Source organism: Acomys russatus, chromosome 1, assembly GCF_903995435.1.
Source record: "Acomys russatus chromosome 1, mAcoRus1.1, whole genome shotgun sequence".
Taxonomy (NCBI): Eukaryota; Metazoa; Chordata; class Mammalia; order Rodentia; family Muridae; genus Acomys; species Acomys russatus.
In genome coordinates, this window is record NC_067137.1 from 116,010,884 (window position 1) to 116,023,480 (window position 12,597).

The 12,597-nt window shown below is 51.8% G+C and overlaps 1 protein-coding gene across 4 annotated transcripts in view; it reads right to left on the reverse strand.

Annotated features, from left to right (window-relative positions):
* Positions 1-12,597, reverse strand: part of Bcl11b (BCL11 transcription factor B) — an 89,408-nt gene that overhangs the window by 41,529 nt on the left and 35,282 nt on the right. For 2 of the 4 annotated variants that reach the window (XM_051151129.1, XM_051151123.1), the window contains exon 3: positions 8,897-9,112. The exons of the other annotated variants lie outside the window; for them this stretch is intronic. In XM_051151129.1, the coding sequence (XP_051007086.1) occupies positions 8,897-9,112 (216 nt within the window). The remainder of the gene's footprint in view (positions 1-8,896; positions 9,113-12,597) is intronic. 4 annotated transcript variants of the gene reach the window in all.

Genomic DNA, 12,597 nt, shown 5'->3' on the forward strand with positions numbered 1-12,597 from the left:
AAGACCTTGAGTTTTGAAATCCAGGACCCTGAAATCTGGGGCTGGGGGCACACACCTGTGATCCTAGCACTGAGGAGGTGGAAGCAGCAAGTTTAAGGCTAACGTGGGCTACATGAGACCCTGTCTCGAATGCAAAAGTCTGTGACATAACGTAGGCCATCAATCAATGGGGGTGTTTTGGGTTTTTTGTTTTGTTTTGTTTTGTTTTACGATTAAATACAGAATAAATGAGCTAGTTGACAAAGACACAAGGATATTCAGAGTGATGGAACCAAGGCGGAATTAACTATGTCCAGATTAAACCCAAGTCAAAGACACATACACCCACCTGGTGGGGCAGACCTCAGCCCATCAGCCAGTCGTCACCTTATTAGAAAAGGTAGTAATTAATGTCCGGTTTTATGAACCGATTCCATCTGGCGCTTTCCGCAGACAGTAACTTCAGTTTTGCATTAACCTCTTCAGAGAAGACCCGAGCCCTCTGACCCCCTTCTACAGAAACGATAAAACGTGGCTGGTCTTATTATCTAGGGCCCGTAGGAGCACCCGGGTTCGTGTTTGCGCCTCCTCTGTTCCAGCACCTGCCAAGTAGAAGCTGCAAGAAGGAGAGCAGGACCCAGACTCAGGGAAGCCGTTGTCAAACACACCATTCAGCACCAATCACGCTGCCTCTTAGACAGCAGTGTCTTCATCCGTGCACTCTGTGGGAAGCCGACTCTCGGGGAGAGTCTGAATTCAAACCTCAGAAGGCCCTAGCGGAGGGCCTAGCGCACATTTGGATTGCCAAGACAACAACCTGACCATGAGGCCCACTGTTAGGTATAAGAGCCTGGATGAGAAAGAGAAATCAAGGTCGCTGCCTGTGTCACCTGTGGCCACATACTGAGATAATATGACACATCCTGCCACTTACTAAGTCATGTCCAGAGAGGACCACAGAAGTGGCCTGGACACACTTCCTCTAAAGTCTAACGGGACCTGGAAAGCCTCACACGGAGAGACCTATGGATTCTTCCCACTACTGCTGGGATTAAAGTGGCCAGCCTGATTTGCTTGGATAAACCATATTTCATGGTTTCAACTTCTCAGCCTCTTTCCTGCTGCCCCTGCCATAGATTTGGAAGACATGAGCTATTTTATTCACCTTAGCAAGCTCAAGGCTCTGGGGTTCAGTCTCAGCAATGGAAGAGGCAGCAGGGGGCAGGGTCATGAAAATTCTAATTCTTATGTATACTTATAATTTTTTAAAAGATGCAATGATCAAAAAATTAAAAATAATAAATAGATAGATAAATAAATAAATAAATAAATAAATAAATAAATAAATAAAAGATCCGATGATCATGTCCGTGTACCATGGCAACATTCAATGTGTCATCCCACGCTCTCCCACAACAGCAAACCCAGTTTCTCCCCGAGTGCAGAAGGACTGCCCTGGCAGAATATGAAAAAAGCCAAGTGGCCCTACCTGTCTGTGGATCTGCCCTGCATCTCCTCACCTTGCTGGGCCCCAGTATGTGCACCGGTGTCCAGTGCACTTGGAGGTACAGGCCCTGCCACAAGCACAGGAGCGACAACTAGCACAAAGCCTGCCTGGGGCAGGTCAGATTCCCACCCAGACACCGGAAACCCAGACTCAGAACAATTTGCCAAAACTGTCTTGTGCAGGCTCTACCTCTCTTTTTCAGTGCTCTTCTTCCTCCTGTCCCTCTTAAATCCAGTCGTGCATGAGGGCCCACGCCAAATCTGCCACTGGCCAGCAGGCTGGAAGGCAGCCTGCCCCACCTCCTAACTCAGGAGTCTCTGGCACACTATGGTTCCCGCACACCCGAGGGTCCCATTTTCTAGCTTAGGGTCAGACACAAATGTGGCCAGTGAGACGAAGAAAGCAGGGGACCCCCTCAGGGGCTGTGTCCAAGCATCAGCTGGTTTCCTACCGGCACGTTCTGCATGTTAGGCAGGTCCAAGCAGCCACTGCAGACCAACAGGAGAGCAGAGGGGACAGGTGAAAGCAGCAGAGCTTGGGGGCTGAGCAGAACTCAGTCTGCACCTTGGGTTCTGCGGGTGCTATGCTGCATGACCTCAGTCAGGTGGCCTGTACACCCTAAGCAGAGGATGCTCGCAGGATGAGGGGCACATCTTCCTGGCAGAAAGATGAGGACAGAGTGCCAGGAGCTGAGCAAAACAAACACACAATAGCTTTTGTAGATAACAGCAGCAAGTTCCATGAGCGCTGCATGCGAGTAATGGCTCTCGCTCCCCCTTCATGCATGCTAAGAAACTCTCAGGTGAGTACTCTCACACAGTGGATAGATTGGTCATCACGGGTCCCCAAAGTCATCCAGGCCGCTCCTTCAGGCCTTGGCATGCCCTGATGGAAACTTCCCAGTGCCCTCCCAAAGGGGGTACTTGTGCCCTGGGTGACAAGTGAGGAAGGAGACTGAGGCCCAGAGAAAGCGAGTAGGCAGCCTAGGGTCATGCAATCATGCCCAACAACACAAAACAGGACCAAGGAGGTCCCACGTCTGGTACCTGTGCATTGACTCCAAACAAGAGTCCATGCTACAGTCCCAGGGAAGGCTGGACAGCAGGCACGAAGGCAAGCCCACAGGCGGTCTCAGAACAGGGACATGTGTAGGGGCGTGTCCCACAGCAGAGGCCAAAAACCTCAAGAGAGTCCCAGGACTACTTTTCCAGGGTTCCTCGCTGTCAAAATGCTATCTGCTGCCAAGCCCAGTGCACAGGGCATCAGACTTGGTGGCAGCACAGAAACTGGTTTTTAAGCATCTCCCTTGGATAGCAGGTGTCCTTAGCTAGTTCTCAATGTGAACCCAAGGCGCGTCAGAACGCAGACTGGTGATGCAGCACCATCGGTAGAGTGCGTGCCTAGCACGCATGGAGCCCTGGGTGCAGTCCTTACTTAACACTGCATAAAACAGGCCATGGTAGTATAGACCTGCAATCCCAGCACTCCAACTTAAGGCAGGAGAGAGGCAGTGTGGTCTAGTGGGCAGAGCCCAAGAGCCATAGCGCCAAGTCAGTTCTGCCCACCATTCATGTCTTATAGTGTCTTCCTGACTGCATGGCTTCCGTTTCCCCATGCAGATATCAAAAGGGTCAGATGAGATGCCCGATCAGGACCCCTAACCCTGGTTCATTAAGGGTTGGTTTAAACCTCATTCCTGAATGAGATCCCCTACACATGGGGGCGGGGGGGTAGGCAGTGACCAGCCTCTTCTGCCAATGTCAACTCCATTTTAAAGGAGTCCATGGCTGCTTGGCTCCGAGGTCTCTGATGTCCACAACCAGCACTGGGTCTTCATATCCACTAACTGCTTGAAAGTGCTGCATCCAGTGCTGCATTAAAAATTAATTACACATGCTATTTTATTGCCAGTCCATAATGTAATGAGCACCAGCTGCGCTAAACAGCCAAACTCCTTTTTAAGACAGCTATAAAAAAAAAAAAAAAAGGAAGAAAGAAAGAAAAAGAAACTGCTCTTCCAAATGCCTCTCCTGTCAGAGCAGAAAAACAGCAACATCTTGTACAGATTTGAACAGAATTCTTTGATTTAACTCCGCCTTCTGAAGGTCCGGCAGAGGGTGAAATGGTATCTGCAGTGGCTGGCACCTCTTTCATCCGAAGGCAGTCACCCCAGTGAGTTCTGCCCTGACTGGCCAGCTGCCATCCTGCCCCTGATCCCACTGCCAGCTTCTCTGGCCCCTGTTGGTGCTGAAAGGTGTGACCTGCCAGCTATGTGGACACTGGCCTTTTTTTTTTTTTTTTTTTTTTTTGAGTCTACCAAATCCTCGTCAACCTCCGCTAGCTACGTCTGCCAACATGAAAGCTGGCTTCCTGAATCCCAGGGACCATGCAGCTCTCTGTTGCATGTGTCCAGTCAGGGAGGGCACTGGGAAGGGCTTGGGCAGGCACTAGAAGAAAGCAGCTATGGCAGGGACATTCCCAAATGACACAGACACCAGAGACAATTTTAGGAGGCAGCCCCCCAGACATTGCCAACCGTGCTTGCTATAAATGCCAGTCATAGGGTAAGACCACCAAGGTCAGTATTACATAGACACTGTAAAGGGACAAATAACTAGGTTTTGTTTTGTTTTGTTTTTGTTTTTGTTTTTGTTTTGGCTTGGTTGTTTGGTTGCTTGGTCTGACCTATGAATGTGTGTAGTTGAGGATGACCTTGAACTCCTAACCCTCCTGCATTAATTTCCCAAGCGTAAGAACAACAGGCTTGCACCACACACCTGCTTTACACAATGTGTTACTGGGGATTGAACCCCGAGCTTCGTGCATGCTAGGCAAGCACTCTGCCGCCTGAATTACACTCCCAGAAGGGCTCTCTAAATTTTTAATAATTCCACTGAGCCAGCCCCATTGACACAGGGACCTGGCAAACTCAGAAAGCAGCACCCCTCCCCCCAAAAGCATTACACTACAGAAGAGCTCACAAGTGTGCCCGTCACCTCTCTCTGGAGACTCAACACACATCTCCCTCACACTCAGTTCCCTACTACACCCTCACGGCCCCTCCTTCCCCATGGAGGCCTAAATGCCCCCCAGCACCCAGTGTACCACACCCACCAGGCAGTGAGTGCCCTGGCGGGACCAGGGAGGACTGCCAATCTCCGTCCTCCGGGAGAGTGGCTGCCCAGTGGGGCCCTGCTGCTAATCAAACCCAGTCCAGAAAGAAACCCCAGCTCACTCTTCATTCTGGTATGAAATGTGCAGCGTGCAGACCATATCATTAACATAAAACTTCCAGAAATAAGACCACTTTCCAGACAGGCTGTATTAATTGCATCAAGCCTCCGCAGCTAGGGTGGTCTGATCCAAGGCATCCCATTGGAGGGCTCCAGTTATGAAAAAAAAAAAAAAAACCAACACAAAAAAACGAACACTGGGATATAATTGAAGGAGGAGAGAGGATAGATTCTACTGTTAAACCCTACTATTTACTTACAGGTACTCTTTTATCTTTATTGTCCCTTTAACCCATGCCAAGAAACCCCAGACTAGTTAAATAACACAGCAAGCACAATTTCAGTAGAAAAGTAAATTGAATTTAACTTTACAAGATTGCCCTGTGATTTCAGCATATACTAATGAGTGCAACTGACTCCCTCTATTAAACTCAAGCACTTCCACTTCCCGGAGCCTGGATGCTGTGTGTTCTTGTGTGAGACCTTGAACTTGGCCAAGCGCATGCATTAATCACTCTGGCTGATGACCATTTACAGCTCCTAAATATGCAATGAAGTTTCCCAGTTCCCATCCCACCTCCCAACGCTGGTGCATGACAGAGCCAGCCAAGAGGCTAAATGCTTTCTGAGGCATGGAAACCAGGGATGCGGTTTAAAGGAAGCCCCCGCGGGGGGGGGGGGGGATACGGAACGCCATTGGGTTGCGAAACCCCTTCTGCTTACGGATGAGTCATACCGTCTGTGGGCTTGTTGTGAGTATCTGCCCTAAATGACCTCATGAAAAACCCTCCTAACAACCACAGAGCATGCCCTCTCCTTGTGCCCATTTCACAGATGAGAGAATGGAGCAGCAGCAGAGAGAGAACAGAGCGGCAGGCTATATATACAGCTAGCCGCATACTTCACCCACTACGGCAGTCTGGTACATTCCGAAGGCCGCTTTTTTATCAAGATGTCTCAGAGCAGGGAAGGGTTGAGGGCAGGACGGAGCCTAGCGACTTTTAGCTGTCTTTTCAGTAGCCTCAGATTCTGCCTTGGGACCCAAGCATATACATATACATGTGTGTGTGTGTGTGTGTGTGTGTGTGTGTGTGTGTGTGTGTGTGTGTGTGTATAATGGGGGAGGAGTACAAGAAAGGGGGATGAGGCTTGGAGAAAGAGAATGACACGTGTAAAGCCTCTGGTCCTTAGATGGCACAAGGCAGGGTAACTGGCTATGGCTCTTCCCAGGCACCTTGATAAATCTAGAAGACCTTTCCGCTGCCAGGAGCACCTTGACTCAAAGCCACATGGGATCTCTGTGGAATGCACCCCCCTTGTCCCTTCTCCCAGCTCTGAGGGAAGCATGGATGAGGGGTCCCAGCAGAGCCTGGGCATGCCTGGGTAGCTTTCAGTCCCATGAAATCACGCCCTTCTATAAATAACCCAGAGCGTGTTCACGGGCAGCAATTAACCTGTGTGAAGCTCGAGCTTCCTGAGTTAATTTGAAGACATAGGTTCACAGCATCCTGATCAGCAGAGGGACGAAGCGCAGTCAGTGCCGCAGCGTTCGGTCTGGATGACCCCTCCTTCCTCAGGGGTTCCTGGCGATTTTTATGTCTCCTCTGCAGCTACTAATTAAACAGGCACTAAAAAACACTTCAGCAAACAGCCCAGTGCCAGGAACAGAACTAAAGGGACAAACCCCACTGGAAGAGGATACTTGAATGTGGCCAAATTTATCAGAACACACAGCGCAGTGGTACAGCCTGACGCAGGCTTAGTTGACAAGGTGGAACCATGGCAGTACTGGACACTGGACGAAGGACGGGAAGAAGAGAACCAGCAGGGCCCTTAGAAGCCGGATGCTGGAGCAGCCCCAGGGCTCAGGCCCTCGCTGTTCCTCCATTTCCAGCATCACAATCATCACACGTGGACAGGACAGGTCAAAGACCTGAGCTCTCTGGTGGCCTCTGTACGACAGATGAAACATGTGCCATGCGGGAGCCACTTCCTCTCTCTCTGTGTCCTTCCCTCCCCTCCTGTCAGCCTTAGGGCATGTCCCCAAGCCCACACTGGAAGCTGCAGGGTAGGCAAAGGCCCCACATACCTGACTCTGCCTGCATCTGCACGTGGCCTCCATACTGTGCGCCTATGGACCTACAGTGAACTAAGGAATGAGAGAGTCTGAGCTGGGAGGCCTGAGGGCTCTGAGGCTCATCTATAAAGCGAGAAAGTAAAGCCTTGACACGCACTCATAAATGCCTAGCACACAACAGACAGCTACTAAGAAAGCAAGCGGCATGTGTGAGGACACACTGACTTCTCTGGCTGCCAAGGCCCTGCAGACCTTGTCTGGCCTCCACTGGGCCTAGGCAGGGGCCATATGGCTGTAAAGGAAGTAGTCCCCAAGCCAAAGCCCAATTTGCCAAAGGGGCTCAGCCATGGCCTCCCAGCCTTGGCCCCTCTCACTCATTTACAAAATAGGGACAGGAAAGGCTTCTTTTGACACTTGGTACAAAGGTACCAGGAAAGCTCAGTCAAATCAGAGACAACTCAGTCCTCCACTCCGGTAGCTCCTAAGGAAGGCCAGGTAGCATGGGGTTACACAGTGACACACAGGACAAAGAGATCATATTTCTACATGCAAAACTTGACCAAGTCCAGCCATAAACACACAGGCATATCTCTGATAGTCCACGCAGCACACACTCCTCCCCACCCCCACCCGCCCCCGTGGGTACAGAGCTGCAAGGTTGCAAGGCTGCAGCACATGCTACAGGAAGCCTGAGCACAGAGCAAACACCTAGACCCCAGCAGACACCCCAAGCTTGGTGAACAGGGTCTTACACACAGATCCTCCAAGCTGCATGAAACCTCGGACATCTCGGGACCAGGCTGGCCAGGAAGGGAAGCCAGCTTCCTTGTAAACTGCCTCAATTCCTTTCTGGGTGATTTGGTCTCTGCTTTATGCATTCAAGATATAAGCCTCCTAGTCTTGGATATCAGATCCAATGGCATAACCACCTGTCATAGCAAGAGTACAGGAATGGTGTTGAAGGCTGCAGACCACCCCACTGGCGGGAAGGCCAGGGAGGTCTCACCCTGGGGCAGGAGCTACTTGTGGCCTTGTGCAAAGCCAAAGCTCCAGTAAGAGAGGTCTCTGAGACAGTGTCAATGAAAAGTAAAACTTGCCCAATAAAAATAGCTTTCCTTTCACAGCTTGACTCAAGAGAAAGCCTGCAACGTGCCTGGCAATGTAGCAGGGACAAACTGAATGTGCCCCGGCGCCCCAGCCACCCTCTCCTCTCCAGGCCCTGGCCACGGAAACCAGGCCACAGCTGCTCGCCACGTGAGTCTGTGTCAGCATCCTGGCTCCCAAAGCCACAGTATGTCGCAAACTGGGCCCCACCACGAGGCTGCAAGGAGGGCCTTCTCCACTCGACCTCGTGGGGACCCTCGGCCACAGACGTCCATGTTTGTGGGGAGACAGAGCAGGGGAGCAAGGGGGCCATGTCGGTACCTGGCCATGGATGCCCTTTGTGTAACAGGGCTTCAGTGACCTCCAGCAGCAGCAGAGGTAACTGGAGCAGGGTCTGGGGTCTGCCTAGAGGCACTAACTAACCTTCACAGTCCCCCACCCCAGACGCCCACAGTGTTTCACTGCTACTTGTGGCCACAGAGTTTTTAAAAGGCTCCTCTTTGAGACAACTTTTTTTTCCTTCCCTCTAAGTTAATGGGCAACACATTGTCCCAAAGAGAAAGTCAGCATTTTGAACGGCTCCAGCACGGTACACAGACAACCCAGGAATCCTCTCCTACCCTTGTCTGGGGTGGGTGGCAGGGAGGCAGAGACAAGGGGCAGAAGAAAACTTCAGATGTTAAGTGTTATCCAATTAAACTTGAGCTAAACAGCCCAAAGAGATGAAATTTGGAGGTCGGGCAGTGCATTCTGGGAGCGAGACTCTCAGAATTTGAGGGTACAGGGGTGAAGGAGGGTGAAGGTCCTCTCACCCCCGGAGGAACCGACATGGGTTCCACGGTTCAATTGACATCCTTTGCCACGTCTGCCGCCATCCCCTCAAAAAGTTTTTTGAGTGTGGGGTGTGCACCTCCCCCCCCCAGGGCCCCACCTTGGGTCCCCAGCTCTGCCCGCCATCCCGGGAGCCCACCTCCCCCACCGCAGCGGCTCTATTACCTGACAACTGACACTGGCATCCAAAGGGAGCCTCCATCTGACCCTCACCCTGAGTCCCGTCGCCCGAGATAGGGCGTGCACCACAGCAAGGCAGCGGGAAACAGGGTGGGAGAGCGCCCAGGGCACGCAGAGGTGAAGTAATCACGGATGTGGGAGGGTGGGAAGAGGAGGCAGCTATGGGGGCCATCGATGGCAGCTGGGCAGGCCTGCACGGCCCTGGAGAAAAAACAATAGAAAAGACTGGTCAGTTGGGCTCTAAACTGTACAAGGGACTTGGGGCTCAAGAGGGGGCCCGGGTCACGGGGGCTAGAGTTACAGCCTCCAAGAGGGTGTGGCCCAAGGATAGGAGTGCTACAGTGATGGCAGCTGGGGCACAGGGGCAAGGGAAAAGGGATCGGGGTGCACAGAGGACACTAGCAGGGGCTACACCTCCTTGCAGCTGCCAGATAGTTTCCGGGGTGCCCCGCCTTTGGGAGCCTAGTGTAGGGGTTAACATACAAAAGGATCTGTCAGGCCCCTACTCCCAGTTCAGACTCCCTAGGAGGGGTCAGAACAAACCAGAGCAGGCTTCACTTGAGGATTTGTTTTCTCAAAATATGAGTGACCCCTTTTTTAAAGAGGCAGGGAGCTGTAACCGTATAGGTTCTTCGGACAGGCCTGAGCCACCTCAAGTCTACCTCCAAGGGTCTGAACACTGATGAGCCTCCTTCCTCCCTAGCTAATCACCTGGGGCTTCTCTCTAGGCCCCAACAAGCAGCACCCAAGCTCTGGCAGCTCACAAGACATCCCGACCTCCTCCTCCCTCCCCTACCACAAGAAAACCTAGCTAGCATGGCCCAGACCCCTCTAAATGTCTTCACCCTGATCTGGGAGTCCCCACTCCCTCATCTGACAGCCAGTGACAGCAATGAACAGGGTGGGGGGGGGGGGGGAAGGGGTGCTGCCTTGTCTCCACCGGGCCCCACAGTGAGCCTCCACCACCAGCAAGGCCTGCGTTTGATTTGGCCGTTTATCTTACATTGGTTAAGAGACCACCAGGGCAAAACATTTGTGTGAAGCCCTTGCCAAAACCACAAGTGAAGAAGCCCAAATTCCCTGGGTAAATAATTGGTGCAGAGAAGCGAGGGGAGACAAGAGAACATCAGCAAGATGGCTGGGCAGCTAAGGTTCAGCAGCTCAGCAGGAGGGGCCCTGGCCTCTCTTCCCGGCACCTGCAGATCTGCACAGGTTTGGCGGGGGGGGTGGGGGGGGGGTGGGGGGGGGGTGGGGGGGGGTGTGGGGGGGGTGGGCGGTCTGACTACTCCATAGGCACCACAGGGATCTCCCTCATTCCAGAAGAGCCACTGACAGCCAGGGGAGCCTAACATCACCCCTAAACACAAAGGCATAGGACACCCACTGCACAGACCCAGACAGAGGCCAAGGCTGCAGGAAACAGCAAGCAGTTGCAAGCCTCCTTTAAAATCCCACCACCAATGTGTACATGCAGGATCAAGGTCCTTGGGACTTTTTTTTTTTTTTTTTAAAGTACCTCAGCTTAGAGCTGGGGCACTGCTGATATCGAGCAAAGAGGCCTGTGCCAGCATTGACAGTGCTAGGACCTCGATGAGGCAGTCAGTGATATATTCATACAAGGCCCCACCTGTTTCTGCGCTGGCACACAGCCCCAGAAGAGCATGGTCAGTAAGCCCAAGGATGGTTCTAGTACCAAATACACAGCAGAAAGCCAGATCACAGTTTTCCCGTGGGTGGCAAGCAAAGACAATCCAAGGCCAGAATTACCGAACTCCCCTGGAAAGGCCAGTGCTTGCCTCAAAGCCCATTGAATCAGACACTGTACTTGACTCTGTCCACTAACGGGCTTGAATCGCTGTGAGGGTTCCCCTTTTAGACCATGAAGAGCTCAGGATCAATGCAAGTCATCACAGTGAGTTGGCACTAACTATAAGACAGACACCATACTTAACAGGGAGGGCTACCTCCCACTCCACAGGGAGAAACTGAGGCTTAAGAGGAAGCACTCTGGGATAAGAATACACCAGTATCTCCAAAGCCTGGCTATGTTCCAGCTGGGGTAAGGTGACCAGGGTACCCCCCTATTCTGAAGCCAACGGCCACATGGGGGTGGAGGAAGTCTGAGCATCCTTGACCTCAGTGCATCCATTAGTGAAAGCAAAAGGCTTCTGGAGCCTACAGAGGGCCCCGACTCAGCCAGCACCACATATCGTGGCTGGCTGAGATGCCAATGGGACCTCCTCAGAGCTGACTCTATTGGGAAAAGTGGCCAAGGATCAGAAAGGAGATAGCACGCTGCCACAGCCTTCTAGAAGGACATCGCTGGGGCTGAACCAGGCTTGGACACAATGAAGTCTCACAGCCATACCAGCTGGTAACACTTTGGCTAGACAGGTGGCACAAGGCCTCATCGGGCATGACCTTGCTGAAGTCGACCTGTTCCAAGGGCAGGAGGGTATGGGGTCCCTATGGGGCTTTCAAAGTAATCTCTGTCCCCACAGGAAGTCCCCTCTTAGACACAGCTTACCTCAGAGCTTTGCATACAGAGGTACCCCTGAAACCCAGCTCCTGCAAAAGCTGAGCGAGAAGCCACCATGCTATAATTACACGGTGAGCTCCTGGGCAGGCAAATCCATGGAGACTGAGTAGTAATTACCAGGGGCTGGGGGCAGTGGAGACTGAGGGCCAATGGGTTATGTGGTCTTTTGGGGGTGTGATAAATTAAACAGTAGTGACAGCTAGGCAGCATTGTTCATAAACCCCAAGCCACAAACAGGACAAATTAAAATACATTTCACAATATGTGAATCTTAATTTAAAAGAAAAATCAAAGGTAAGGACCACGTCTCTGGGCCTGTCCTGGCCACTTCCCAGCCTCAGCCTTCCACTGGGAGGGATGCTGGCCTTGGCTCTAGAAGGCAGACAGCTCCTGAGATCTGCTAACTGACTCTGCACCTGACACACAGAGAAAGACGGCAGCCTAGGGGAGGGGTGGTCACAGAGACAAAGACAGAAAGACTGATAGGGATTTAGAGACAGAAAACTGGGTTCCAATTCCTTCTCGGACATTTCCTGGCATGTGACTTAAAGTGGCCACTCTTCCCCCGTCTCAGTCCCTGCGTCTTTAAAAAGACTATCAGGGCTGCGTGAAGCCAGAGCCAGCACCTAGTACACATGAGTACTACCAACCTTGTTCATGTCCTTGTCTATTTTCAGACCTGGAACTTTCTGGTACCTTCCTTCGCATCCCTCTCACAGCAGCATGGCTGCTCCAGTACGGAAGGCAGCCTATAAGCCTCTGCAGGACACTCTTTAAAAAGGCTTTCTGGGCTGGAGTTCAGTGAGAGAGTGCGTCCCTAGTACGCATGAGGTCTTGGACTCTACTCCCAGCACTTCCAGAATGATGACTCGAAGATGTGGACCTGTGAGATATCTCAGCGGGTATGGGGTTTTTATCCCCAGAGCCCACATACGGGTAGAGAGAGAACTTAACCACAAATTGCCCTCTGAGACCCACTTGTGTGCCACAGCACACACACCCACACGCACTCGTCATATATACACAGACACAACAGTAACATGCACAGTACGATTTTTCATTTTCTTTTTAAAAGACACTTTCTTTTGCAGCCTAAGCCAGTTACAAAAAAAAAACAAGATATGAGGCAGAGGGGTGCAGCCACTAT